The sequence below is a fragment of the Erythrolamprus reginae genome, chromosome Z (assembly GCF_031021105.1).
Source record: "Erythrolamprus reginae isolate rEryReg1 chromosome Z, rEryReg1.hap1, whole genome shotgun sequence".
Classification (NCBI taxonomy): Eukaryota; Metazoa; Chordata; class Lepidosauria; order Squamata; family Dipsadidae; genus Erythrolamprus; species Erythrolamprus reginae.
This window is the reverse complement of record NC_091963.1, coordinates 117674377-117688885: the sequence shown is the minus strand read 5'-3', so window position 1 is coordinate 117688885 and position 14509 is coordinate 117674377. Positions and strand designations below refer to the sequence as shown.

Here is a 14509-nt window from a genome sequence, read left to right as displayed (position 1 = left end):
CCCTTCACTAACATTTTGATATATTATTTTATGAACTATATTTAGATCAGATTGGAGATGACGTAGTTGTAAATTGTCTAATCTAAGATTTCAAGTCTGCTGGAATAAGGTATTTCGTTGCAAGTGGAGGAGTGAAGGACTCTTCTTGTGAAATATTTCAGGACTCTCTCTATTGTATTAATGTCTGATATGCAATGCGGGTTTTATTTATTTATTTTATTTTATTTTATTTATTTATTTATTGGATTTGCATGCCGTCCCTCTCCGCAGACTGGGGGCGGCTAACAACAGTAATAAAAACAGCATGTAAATCCAATACTAAAAACAGCTAAAAAACCCTTATTTGTAAAACCAAACATACAGGTGAGCTGTTTTCCAGAATTGGTCTAGCAAATGTTTTGTAAGCTGTGGTTAGCAGTGTAATATAGCCAGAGAAGAAGCTACATAAGATTAGATTAACAACTCTTGGTACTTTTTTGGCAATGTTTTGTTTTTTTATATATTGCTTACTGTTAAATGGCAGCCAAGCATTTTTTAAAAATACAATAAATAAATGCATAAGGAGTTGCCCATATGGATTGATTCAAAATGAAGTTAAATCAGACCAGGTTTAGGACTGCTTTGGTAGTAACCTGAATTGAATTCTCATTTAAGATTTGTGGAATAATAATAAAAGCATATGTACCATTGAGAATGCACAAAATGCACTTTTTTCAATCTATTGCACTACAGTTCCAATCATGCCCAACCTGCATCATCAATAATGTATTGCACCGTAGCTCTCATAATATCTTCCCAGCATGGCCTCTGGCTTCAAATATATCTCTTAGTTCTTTCCAGTTCCACAATTTATTATTTTACAAATAAACACTTGAGCACGGCTTTCTGAACAAATTTGAACATACTGACATATACATACAGTATGCATACATAAGACTAGAGATAAAATAAAGGTTTTGCGTACGTATGTGTGTGTATGGATATGTATTATGCATAAAATGTGTGTATGGATACATCAAACATTTTTTTTCTGCCCTGCCAGGGTTAAAAATATGAGCTAAGAAATTTATAGTTTTTCCTCATCCTTTTTTAAAGTCAACTCTGTCTTGAAATGATTTGTCCTCTCTTTCCTTCATCGCTGAAGGGCAAATATTAATGTTCTTTTTGGTTTAATTTAATTAGCAAATGAAGCAGACACTATTAAGCAGCACATTTAAATCAGTACCTGTCACTAATCTCAGAGGAGAACAAAATTTGGTGCTAATTTAGGCACAGTGCACACATAATCCTGAGAAATAGAATGTCATTTAAAAAAAGAAGATAAAACTAAGCTAAATTGGAAAGTACAGTTGGGACCTATGATGAAATACTGCACAGCCAAGTATCCTAAATAGAAACATAGAAACATAGAAGTCTGACGGCAGAAAAAGACCTCATGGTCCATCTAGTCTGCCCTCATCCTATTTCCTGTATTTTATCTTAGGATGGATATATGTTTATCCCAGGCATGTTTAAATTCAGTTACTGTGGATTTACCAACCACGTCTGCTGGAAGTTTGTTCCAAGGATCTACTACACTTTCAGTAAAATAATATTTTCTCACGCTGCTTTTGATCTTTCCCCCCAACTAACTTCAGATTGTGTCCCCTTGTTCTTGTGTTCACTTTCCTATTAAAAACACTTCCCTCCTGGACCTTATTTAACCCTTTAATATATTTAAATGTTTCGATCATGTCCCCCCTTTTCCTTCTGTCCTCCAGACTATACAGATTGATTTCATTAAGTCTTTCCTGATACGTTTTATGCTTAAGACCTTCCACCATTCTTGTAGCCCGTCTTTGGACCCGTTCAATTTTGTCAATATCTTTTTGTAGGTGAGGTCTCCAGAACTGAACACAGTATTCCAAATGTGGTCTCACCAGCATTCTATATAGCGGGATCATAATCTCCCTCTTCCTGCTTGTTATACCTCTAGCTATGCAGCCAAGCATCCTACTTGCTTTCCCTACTGCCTGACTGCACTGTTCACCCATTTTGAGACTGTCAGAAATCACTACCCCTAAATCCTTTTCTTTTGAAGTGTTTGCTAACACAGAACTGCCAATACAATACTCAGATTGAGGATTCCTTTTCCCCAAGTGCATTATTTTACATTTGGAAACATTAAACTGCAGTTTCCATTGCTTTGACCATTTATCTAGTAAAGCTAAATCATTTACCATATTACAGACGCCTCCAGGAATATCAACCCTATTGCACACTTTAGAGTCATCAGCAAATAGGCAAACCTTCCCTACCAAACCTTCCCCTATGTCACTCACAAACATATTAAAAAGAATAGGACCCAGAACAGACCCTTGTGGCACACCGCTTGTAACCTGACTCTGCTCAGAATACTCGCCATTAACAATAACTCTCTGATGTCTACGCTTCAGCCAGCTGCAAATCCATTGAACTATCCAGGGATTAAGTCCAATCTTCACTAATTTATCTATCAGCTCTTTATGTGGAACCGTATCAAAGGCTTTGCTGAAGTCCAGGTAGGCAATATCCACGGCACCACCTTCATCCAACACCTTTGTGACATAGTCAAAGAAATCAATGAGATTAGTCTGACATGATTTGCCTTCAGTAAAGCTATGCTGATTTGGGTCCAATAAGTTATTGTTTTTTAGGTGCTGATTTATCCTCCTTTGAGTAGAGTCTCCATCATTTTAACTATAACTGATGTCAAGCTAACTGGCCTGTAGTTACCAGCTTCTTCTCTACTGCCCTTCTTGTGGATAGGCACAACACTGGCCATTCTCCAATCCTCAGGAACATCTCCTGTTAACAAGGATTGGTTAAACAAATCAGTCAGGGGGATAGCAATGACAGATCTGAGTTCTTTAAGAACTCTGGGGTGGATGCCATCTGGACCCATTGCCTTATTTATCTTTAATCGTTCAAGTTCTTCTAAGACATCGGCTTCTAAGATCACTGGAGCTGAATCCGTACAGCTGGAAGCAATGCTGTATCCCTCTATAGTTTTATTTTGTAAGGTGTCTTTTGAGAAAACTGAACAGAAGTAGCTATTGAAATGGTCAGCGATCTCCTTATTCCCATTAATGCATGTATTATTCCCGGTACTAAGCTTCGTGATGCCGCAGTTTTTCTTCTTCTTATCACTAATATATCTGAAGAAGGTTTTATCCCCCTTCTTTAGAGATTTGGCAATTTCTTCCTCTTTTGAGGCTTTAGCAGCATATATTATCTGTTTCGCCTCCTTCTGTCTCATTTTATACACTTCCCTATCAGCTATACTTCCAGACTCTTTATACCTCCTATAGGCAGCCTTTTTTTCATTGACTATAGCCCTTACATCATTGCTAAACCATAGCGGTTTCTTCTTCCTTTTACCTTTAGTTATTTGTCTTACATACAGTCCAGTGGCTTTTAAGATGGCCTTTTTTAATACAGTCCACTGGGTGCTCGCTCCTGCCATTTTATCCCTCCCCTTTAATTCATTATCTAAATATTCCCCCATTGCATTAAAATTTGTTTTTCTGAAATCCAATACTTTGGTTGCATTATAGGATTGCTCACAATGTGTTTTTACATCAAACCACAAACATAGATGGTCGCTGCAACCTAAATTTTCTCCCACCTTGACATCTGAAACCCAATTCCCATTCGTAAAAACTAAATCTAGAATATTCTCCCCTCTAGTTGGTGTCTTAACCAGCTGTGCCAGAGCTGCTCCTGTAAAGGCCTCTACTATATTCTTACTTTTGCATGTAAGGGCACTGGGGATATTCCAGTCAACATCAGGCATGTTGAAATCACCCATAATCACAATATCTCCCTTTACTGCTGTTGAATCCTATGTAAATAGTTGGTTCCATGAAAAAAACGCTGTCTCTGTGCAAAACCGGAAGTCGCGCCTGATTGGCTCAGATGCTATTCTCTTTTGGCGGGAGCCGCAAAAGTATAAAAGAGCGGCTGCTCTCCATGTAAAGCCAGACGTGTTCCCGCTGATTGTCACTTGCCTTTAAGAGCTGAATAAAGGAACCGTCTTGTTAAGCCTTGTCTCTGGACTCTTCAACTGCCATTTGGGTAATTTTATCCACCATCTTGTTGTCATATTCCTCGGATTGCCCTGGAGGCCTATAGATCACCCCAATTCTAATGACAGAACCTTCTTTATTTTGCATGCAAATCCAGAGAGTCTCTAGATCTTGACATGTATTTTGAATTAGTGTTGTTTTTAGACTTTCTTTAATATAAATGGCTACTCCACCTCCCCTTCTCTCTATTCTATCCTTCCTATACAGTGTATATCCTGGTATGGATATTTCCCATTCATTAGAATCCTTAAACCATGTCTCAGTTATGGCAACCAGGTCCAAATTATCTCTAGATATTATGGGCATTAATTCACAGAGCTTGTTGCTCAAGCTTCGAGCATTCGTGCACATTACCCGAAGAACATTATTTTCATTATCAGTTTGCCCCTTATCATCAACAACTACATCTATTTTATTTGCAGCTCCCTTTTCATAAGCTTCCAAAAACTGCTTTATCCTCATTGGTCGGGGACAGAAATCACCCACATCAGTTACATCTCTGTCCCCTTTACCTAGTTTAAATGCCTGTCCAAAAAAGTTCTGAATTCCTCACCGAGTACCTGGGTACCTCTGTATGATGGATGCAAACCATCCCTCTTAAACAACTCCCTATTAGACCACCTACTGACATCATGACTTACATAGCCAAAACCTTCAGCTTTACACCACTGCCTTAACCACACATTAAACTCTCTGATACACGTTGTTTTATCCTCTTGACCACAAACCGGTAACACCTCTGAGAAAGTCACTGAATTTGTTATTTTACCCAGCTCCACACTTAGACATTGAAAATCTCTTTTTACTACATTGACATTTCTCTGGGACAAATCATTTGTGCCAAGATGCACCACCACATCAATGTTATTACCTTGACAAAATGACTTTGCAGGGGTGAGCATGTAAAAAAAAAATCAAGATGGCAGTCACAATCATGCAGTCTAACCTCACCTCCTTTGCATGTGAATCAATGCCTATTAAAAAGGGGCAGGGATTAGATCACATGGTTGTGACCACCATCTTGTCCCCTCCCCCCCTTTGCATAGGAAGGCTTACGGTACTTTATTTTTTTTCCAAATTTACATATTCCAAGTAATGGTTGTTTTAAAACAGAAGTCATTGTGTTTGAATATAGTGCAGCTAAGACAATTTTTGAAGATGAGAATTCATAGCTATATTAGGAGAGGGGTGGGGAAAACAACCAAATCCTAGGTCAATTTCAGAAAGACTAATATATAACTTGTAGTTTTCTTGAATGGCATGGAATGGTGCTGAACAGTCTGTAAAAAAATTAAGAGGGCTGGTTATATAATTTGTAATTAGTCTAAACCAGTGCTTCTCAAATAATGGGGTGGCCCCCCATGGGGGGGGGACCCATGGAACAATGCTGGAGGGAAACATCCTTTTTCTCTTGCCTTAAGGAGTAGGGTTTTTTTTCACCGAATAATAAATAATACACAGCACAGAGCAGGAGATATGAAGTGCAGATAACAAACCCTTAAGAGACACCGTGGAAAAATATTTAATAGGGATGAAAAGAAAGGAGGAGAGGGACGGAGATCATGAGACAAATGTAAGTCTCTTGAAAGCTAAGATATAATATAAAAAAGCGTATGTAGCACTTGGTTTCACTGTGACTACGGTGGGAGACAAGGAAAGATCGGTATCTTTACTGGGTCTAAAAATGTTGGCAGCGGACAGCATGAAGTCAAATAAATTAAGGTGTCTCTTAAACACATTACACCCCAATCATGCTGATAAGCTGCTTGAGTTTTTTAAGTGAAAACGTGCTAAATATTGCACGCAATCGTCCTGGCAGAATTGGGGGGGGGCATGGAATGTTACTTCTTCCTGGGGAGGGGGCATGACAGAAAATAGAGAAGCATTGGTCTAAACACACATGAATCCCATGGCACGACATCTTTTAACCTCTCATGGTGCCTACCTTCTGTAGTTAAGCTGTCTATAAATTGGGAGGAGGATGTGATGGTGTCTTCTGGAAGTGGTGTAAAGGGGCTAGGATTGGGAGTTGAAGACATATAGTGTTCATCCTCTTCAAAATCTGCACAAGTCTCCTCTGACTGAAATGACAACACAAAATAGTTTCTTAGGTTTCACATGATGCCATTGCCTCACTAATAGCAATCACTGCAAGTTTATTAGTTTAAGAACTGCAACAGTTCCTCCTCTTCTTCCTAATGTCCTTTTCTTTGTTGGGTCATATCTTTTAAATTATAAATCTAAGGAGAAAGATTGTAATACATGGGGCTACCTTTGAAAAGTGTTCGGAAACTTCAGATCGTGCAGAATGCAGCTGCGAGAGCTATCATGGGCTTTCCTAAATTTGCCCATGTCACACCAACACTCTGCAGTCTGCATTGGTTGCCGATCAGTTTCCGGTCACAATTCAAAGTGTTGGTTATGACCTATAAAGCCCTTCATGGCACCGGACCAGAATATCTCCGGGACTGCCTTCTGCCGCACGAATCCCAGCGACCAGTTAGGTCCCACAGAGTTGGCCTTCTCCGGGTCCCGTCAACTAAACAATGTCGTTTGGCGGGACCCAGGGGAAGAGCCTTCTCTGTGGCGGCCCCGACCCTTTGGAATCAACTCCCCCCAGATATCAGAGTTGCCCCCACCCTCCTAGCCTTTCGTAAGCTCCTTAAAACCCACCTCTGTCGTCAGGCATGGGGGAATTGACATGTTCCTTCCCCCTAGGCTTATAAAATTTGTGTATGGTATGCTAGTGTGTATGATTGGTTTTTAACTTGTGGTGTTCTTAAAATTAATTTAATATTGGATTTGTCTTGTATTGCTGTTGCTGTGAGCCGCCCCGAGTCTGCGGAGAGGGGCGACATACAAATCTGATTAAACTAAACTAAACTAAACTAAACTAATACTATCAATCTTCAGAAACTATACCTTTTTTTCCCCTTTGCTAAAGAGCAAGGTAAAATATGTTCTAAATACCAACTTTAAATCAGTAAATCCCATTTTCTAATCCCATAGGTTTATTGTTATAATATTCTGGAAACTTACAAATATGGAGTTTACAATCTAATCGTAAAGGCTTAGTCTTCCTCCTACCTCACTACCAATATTCAATGTTTTTAACCATTTGTTTTACTCTGAATATATCATTTGCCCCAGAGGTTGGTTCTTACCGGTGCGGTCTGATGCGCTCAGGGTTGGGCTAATGTCCAGATGTGGGGGAATGCAATGGGGTAGTGAAAATGGAGCTCCACCCCAGAGCACCCAATTTGCACTGAAAGATGTTGAGAGAAAATGCAGGGTGTCCTGCATAAGCCACGCCCACAGTGTGGTAGTCAAAATTTTGGTACCCTTTACAGGGTGTGCTGCTCTGGTAGTGGCCCACCAATTGTGCAATTTTGGCGCAATGACTCTGGTGCTGTCTTTACCGGTCCGTATGTGCTGCAAAAATGTTTTTCTAATATTCACTGATTTTTGAGCATGTGCAGAAGGAAAATTGTACCTCTGCGCATGCGTGGAAGCAAAATTACGTTAGGGAGATGCAGCGCACCAGTAGGAAGGTAAGAGGAACCTGCCCCTGAATCCCCACCCCCACCCCCCATCTGTTCTTAGTTGTGTAATGTCAATGGTAACTTCTCTGTAGACTCAGCATTTTATGTCTTTTCAATTGGTTCTTTCACATGGTCTTCAGTACCTGAAAACAACTGATGATTGGCTGATAATTATCGCGACTTTTCTAACATCTTTGTCCAGAAATATAATTTGGAGATGTGCACGCTACATTTTTTGATACTGCTTTCTTAAATTCTTTACACAATCAAATGCCCTGGACATCTGGATCTGGTTAAGTAAAATGGATCCAAATAAATATTTTTTAATTTCATTCTCCCAACTAGATTTTTAGCTGTATGAGGTATACAATGTGTACCCAAAGTCAGATCCCCATATAACAGGGATGGCGAACCTATGGCATGGATGCCACAGGTGGCACTCGGAGCAATATCTGCTGACACACAAGCTGTTGCCCTAGCTCAGCTCCAATATGTGTGTGTGTGCCAGCCAGCTGATTGTTGGCTCGCACAAAGGCTCTGGGAAGGCATTTTGTGCTTCCAGAGAGCCTCCGGGAGGATGGGAGAGGGTGTTTTTACGCTTCCCCCGGCTCCAGGGGGAGAGAGAACTTCAGAGCCTGAGGAGGGTAAAACACGAGCCAACTGGGCCCACTGGAAGTTGGGAAAGTTTCCAGTCTCTAGAGAGCCTCTGCAGAAGGAGGGAAGCTGTTTTCACCCTCCCTGTGCACTAAATTATGGGTGTCAGCACTCATGCATGTGCGATAGCACTCGCCCAGGCACTTTCGTCACTCAAGGAAAAAAAGGTTCGCCATCACTGCCATATAGTAATCACAATGTAGGTGGTCTTTGACTTACAACCTCCATTGAGCCTAATATTTCTGTTGCTAAGACAGATAGTTGTACTGCCCCATTGTATGATATTCCTTGCAATTGTAAAGTGAATTGCTGCAGTTGTTAAATAAGTGACACAATTGTTAAATGAATTTGGCTTCCTCCTTGATTTTTATTGGAAGATTACAAAGGGTGATCACATCACAGGACACTGTTGCCATCATAAATATCACCGAGTTTCCAATTGTCCAAATTTTGATAATAAGATCATGAGGATGCTACAAAAGTTATAAGTCAATTTCTTCAGTGGCATAATAACTTCGAAAAGACACTAAATGAATGATTGTAAGTCAAGCACTACTTGTATGCTTTATTAACTTTCTCCCCACAGAAATATCATTGTGCTTAGGAATATTCAAAGTTATGCGTCAAAAAAGTATAAAAATGTTTGGAATAAAATGGTAACTAATTCAAATATTTAAATGTAATATATATAATAAATCGTTTATGGGATTGACTTTTGGCACACCCTACATCTATTACTTCCATATTCTCTTCTTTCTCTTCTATGCTACCTTTATGACTGCTCTATTCTTCAGACTCTAACTGTGCAGTCCAATAGTTTTCCATTTCTCTTTTCCTAGTTTAAATATTATGGGAATTCCTTAAATAGTAATAGCACTTAGACTTATAAACTGCTTTACAGTTCTCTCTAAGCAGTTTACAGAGTCGGCTTCTTGCCCCCAACAATTTGGGTCGTCATTTTACCCACCTCAGAAGGATAGAAGGATGAGTTATTCTTAAGCTCGATGAGATTTGAACTGCCAAATTGCAGGCAGCTGGCAGGCAGCAGTACCGTACTCTAACTACTGTGTCACGGCAGCTTCCTTCTACAATTTTCTTGCACCATCTGCAAGAGTCAGCAGAAACTCCATCTTCCTATCTTCACAAGTCCAGCAAATATATACGTTAGACTGACATCTTTTTCTCCATATATTCAAAATAATATACAGAGCATTCCCTCCTCCAAGTTTGCCCCAAAAGTTATTTGTGAAAAGATTGAGTTGAAAGATAGCAATTGGCCCACAGAGCTTCCATAACTCAAAATGGACCTAAGATCATAGCTGGCTGGAGAATTCTGGGAGTTGAAGTCCACAAGCCTTAAAGTTGCCAAGTTTGAGGACCCCTTAGCTACCACATGCCTAGGAGCTCACATTCTTCTCCATTAATGTCTGCCCTGTGTGATTGCCCCAGATATCTTTACAACCTTGGCTCAGCTGCAGGAACTTCTCTGAATTTGTTGCTGGTGGTTATAATATTGTTCTGCTATTTGGAGGCAGGAATTCATCCACTAAAGGAAATTCTTGCTTCATCTGTTTTTTTAGCTTCTGAATTTCAATATACTTTAAGCCCTATAAAGAAATGCTGACTTGAGTATCTTTTGCTCCACTCCCTCAAGAAACGAAGCTAAATAATGAAACATGAATATGATGAGGTATAAATTCCATGCAAAGCACCTATTTCTTTCATATTTTTTCCAATTTCCTTTGTTTTCCTTTAGTGGGGATGAGGAAAGTGATTTTTATAAACTTTTTCTCAACATTTTGGGTTTGATAAAAATAAAGATGAGTTTTGAGTGTGGACAGCGAGAACAGTGGGAATGCAGAGTTGCCCATTGGTGAGCATTAAGCCAGAACAGAATAATTTATCTTTTTACAACTTCATGATCTATAACCATTACTTCTTGGCCGCAACCATATTCCAACCACTCTTCACGGTATCGATCAAGGCCACTGGAGCACCTACAGAAAAAGAAAGCATCATAAGAGCTGATACTAAAACAAAAATGATATGGTCATGCTTGTTGGATAATGCTTTTATTAGAAATGTTTTTCCTAAGAAATCTAGGAAATAGTGAGATATTCTTTGTCTCCTTTTATGGATATGGCAAAACTAAGCTAACGTAGAGTTGTTTATTGTTTATTGTATTGTAGAATGTAGGATATTATATGCAGGGAACAATTGTGTATTGTTAATCCCAAATCTCTAGGTAGCATTTTCGTGTATACTTCCACTTTGCTGCATATGGGCTGCTTCAGCAACTGTACACATGGAAAAAAAATGCAAGTATAATGCAAGAAGAAAGCATACAACAGCACTCTATATCTCATGAGGAATTATACCACCACTACTGCATAGACTAAGATTTATAATGTTTTCAGTTAGATAAGGAGACTCTTTTTTTGAAAGATCCAGACATGAGAGGCTTAATTTGAAATAATCTACATCAAAGAGCCAGAATTAAGTCTTTATGATGTTATTTTATAGAAAAAGCTGCACCACTTTATTCAAATTATTCTCTCTCTCCCCTCCCCCATCTCTCATCCTCGCTCTCCAAATTCTTGAGGCTAACCCCCCCACCCCATGCCCCTACAATTATAGCTTCCTTAAGAGGCTGTAAACTTTTTGCTAAAAAGGCCTGCTGGCATGTCTGTACCAAGCTACAGTTCCCAGGCCTTCGTAATAACAATGTTGGCACCAGAGCAAAAATTTGGAGTCTCCATCCTCTGCATACTGTGCTAACAGAGGAAAGCCCCAGAACCATCTGGTCCAATCTATGTGGGAGGGCCAAGTGATTTTGTTAAGTATGGTTTTATCATCAGAATTCCCAGCTGGATTTAGTACACCAGACACATGGACACCAAATAAATATAACCAACACGCAAAAAGAACTTTAAGGAACTAGGGATTCCATTCCAGCGCAGCTGGGTTTGAAGTATGTAAATGTTTCCTTGGCTACTTTGGACTCTTAGGTCTACCCCAAGACTCTTGAAGTACCCTGCCCCACCACAACCAATGGGGTTGTAATTTCCAGTGGTGCCCAAGCCCAGCTATTCCTCCTGCATATTCATTAGACTGTGAGCTTGGGAGGCAAAAGATGTGGCAGAAAATCACTCTCTCCCAACACACTCAAAAGTCATGAGTTACGTGTTCACATGTGGATTGTTCCTGATACAAAGATGCCCAGGAAGAAAAAAGACCTCATTTCTGATGCTCACAGAACAATCAGAGGTTGCCTTGCAATTCCACAATTGGGTTATTCCTTATCAAGTGGACCAGGTGTCCCCACTCGACTACCGTCAATTTCAACGAAACTTTGCACATATATTCCTTACGGTATAAAACTGAGGTGTGCAAAATTGGACCTAAAATTTTGCAGACCTCAGTTTTATACCATAAGGAATATATTTGCACAGTTTCATTGACATTAAAGGTAGTCGAGTGGGGAAGATTGAAAATTGACAATTCTAGACAGCCCAATTCTAGATTGAAAATTGACAATTCTAGGCAGCCCAATTCTAGATTTAAAATTGACAATTCTAGGCAGCCCAATTCTAGATTTAAAATTGACAATTCTAGACAGCCCAATTCTAGATTTAAAATTGACAATTCTAGGCAGCCCAATTCTAGATTGAAAACTGACAATTCTAGGCATCCCAATTCTCGATTGAAAATTGACAATTCTAGACAGCCCAATTCTAGAAAAAATGATGACGTTTTATTTGTTGAATAAATGCATTAGTGTTTTTGTTATACACTGCTCAAAAAAAATAAAGGGAACACTCAAATAACACATCCTGGATCTGAATAAATGAAATATTGAATACTGTACTTTGTTCTGTACAACGTTGACTGTGCTGACAACAAAATGAAATTGATTGTCGATCAGTGTTGCTTTCTAAGTGGACAGTTAGATTTCACAGAGGTTTGATTTACTTGGAATTATATTCTGTTGTTTAAGCGTTTCCTTTATTTTTTTGAGCAGTATATTTATATTACATTTATTATCATCCCTCCGGAAATTAGACTGGCCCCCATTCTGACATTCTTTTGGAAGGCCCTGAAGTAGTGGTTCTGCCAGCGGGCCTGGGGAACCCAGAGTGGGATAGAGCCCTATAAATAGCTGATACAAATGTGTGTTGTTGCTGGGGAGGGGGGAGGCTTATTTTTTTTAAATTTCTTTTATATTGTGTTTTTATTTTCTGTAAGCCACCTTGAGTTGCCGTGAGCAAAAATAGGTGGCAATATAAATTTTCCAAATAGAAAATAAAATAGAACTGGAGGAGAGATGTTGATGGCCTCGTTCCACAGAAAGCAAGAGACTCTCAAAATACAACTCTTCTTCCAAAGCACATCTGGTCTGTACAATTCTGCTTTAAGAGAGAATAGGAGCCTTGAAATTGATCATTTAACTATACAAGTATTTCTCCCCAACTTTATGATATCTATATCACTGTTGATTCACATGCCACATTTACCAGGCTGTAATTTTGCTGTTATTTTGCCTCAATGTACCATAGCCCTTCCCAAAACCCTCATCTCCCCTGGGTTTTTTCTCCTGCTATAGAGTTTTGGGGAGGTCTAGCATTCTGCCAAGCAAAATATATTTCAAATATATGTTAACTTCCATATATGAATGATTTCCTCTATGGATAGATGACAGGATAATCATGTCTATAAGCAATTGGAGCTGGAAAGGCAGCACAATGGATGGGACAAAAGAAAACAAGTTATACACATAGCCAGGCTGTAGCAATGGTTTAATTGCTTAGCTCTTCAGTGGAAATGGAATTTCTGAACAAGAAATGATTGAAATATTTTTAAAGTATTTCAAATGTGAATGAATATACACCACCCAAGCCTACATATGCAGTTTATTCTTTGCAATATTTCCTACTTTCATCATAATTGCAAGATTTGGTTTTGTCGTGGGCATTGTGCACATTTTGAACACAGCATTTACAGGATCAATCATTTTTTATTGTTGCATGTGTCCAATAAACAACAACTGAGTTTCAAAAAAATTGCATCGCCACAGTGAAAGAGGCTAATCTTGTATTTCTAATTCTATAACAAGGGACAAGTTTTAGATCGGTGGTTCTCAATCTTTCTAAGGCCGTGACCTCTTAATACAGTTTATGTTGTGGTGGCCCCCAACCATAAGTCTAGCACCAATTCTCCCAATAGAACTTTAAGATGATTGGCAGGAAGGTCAGAGGGACACACCCACTGGAAACACTTGATTGGTCAGATTGTAAAAATATGTCCCAAGGCGCCAGAATAGAACCTTTAGTTCCTAACAAAGGGAAATTTGTCTTTTCCCATTGTCTTAGGCGACCCCTGTGAAATGGTCATTTGACCCCCAAAGGGTTCCCGACCCCCAGGTTGAGAACCACTGTTTTAGATAACAGGCGCGCTGTTTATTAATTCCTGGACTTGAGTGAGAGGGAACAGAGAATTAGTGATTATGTAAAAAGTGTTAGTGATGTCAACACATTAGGTCTTGGAGAGGATATTCTTCTTCAAAATATGTTAGCCATACAATATTTTACAGGTATTTTTTTCTCCCCCAAAAGGAAGGACAAAGCAATTCTGAACACCTGGAACAGATACAAAAATGGCAGTTGCAGCCACATGTGGCTCACCACATGTGCTTGAGCTAAACTTCAACTTTTTTTATTAAATTTGTATTTAACAGCTATATATCAGCATAAATAGATTTAAAGCCATTCTCTGTCTTCTTTAATAATCTTTTAAATAAAAATAGACCTCTATATACAGCAAAACAGATTTTTTTATATTTTGGAGGACCTACGACTAGTAAGTCTGGCATTGAAAAGATACGCATCTACCTGCAACTGTTGTAGGCTACAAAAATTCTAAAAGTTAAATTTCAGGACAAGATCCAGACAATACTAACTTCTTTGAGAAGTGAATGTAGATTCCCTCTTGGGTGTAGAAAAACTTACCTCTGCAGAACATGACACCAACTACAATTGAAATTTAGGCCAGATGTCATACAGGCTTCGCAGTTATGAAGTTGGAGGCAAGCTATAAATGAAAAGATGTAATGAATAAAGAATGTTCCAATATTTTATTTCTAAAGCTGGCTTGGAAGCAGTGGTGAAATCCAAATATTTTTACTACCGGTTCTGTGAGTGTGGTTTGATG

General features: G+C 39.1%; 1 protein-coding gene and 1 long non-coding RNA gene across 3 annotated transcripts in view; one reads left to right on the top strand and one right to left on the bottom strand.

The window, feature by feature from the left end:
- The window catches only part of PLXDC1 (plexin domain containing 1), a 122229-nt gene that overhangs the window by 13296 nt on the left and 94424 nt on the right, over nucleotides 1-14509 (bottom strand). For both annotated transcript variants that reach the window (XM_070726536.1, XM_070726537.1), the window contains exons 9-11: nucleotides 14308-14389; nucleotides 10239-10299; nucleotides 6052-6187 (exon numbers count right to left, since the gene is read on the bottom strand). In XM_070726536.1, the coding sequence (XP_070582637.1) occupies nucleotides 6052-6187; nucleotides 10239-10299; nucleotides 14308-14389 (279 nt within the window). The remainder of the gene's footprint in view (nucleotides 1-6051; nucleotides 6188-10238; nucleotides 10300-14307; nucleotides 14390-14509) is intronic.
- LOC139153022 (uncharacterized) overlaps nucleotides 1-14509 on the top strand; it is a 47280-nt gene that overhangs the window by 16290 nt on the left and 16481 nt on the right. The gene's annotated exons all lie outside the window — the stretch shown is intronic.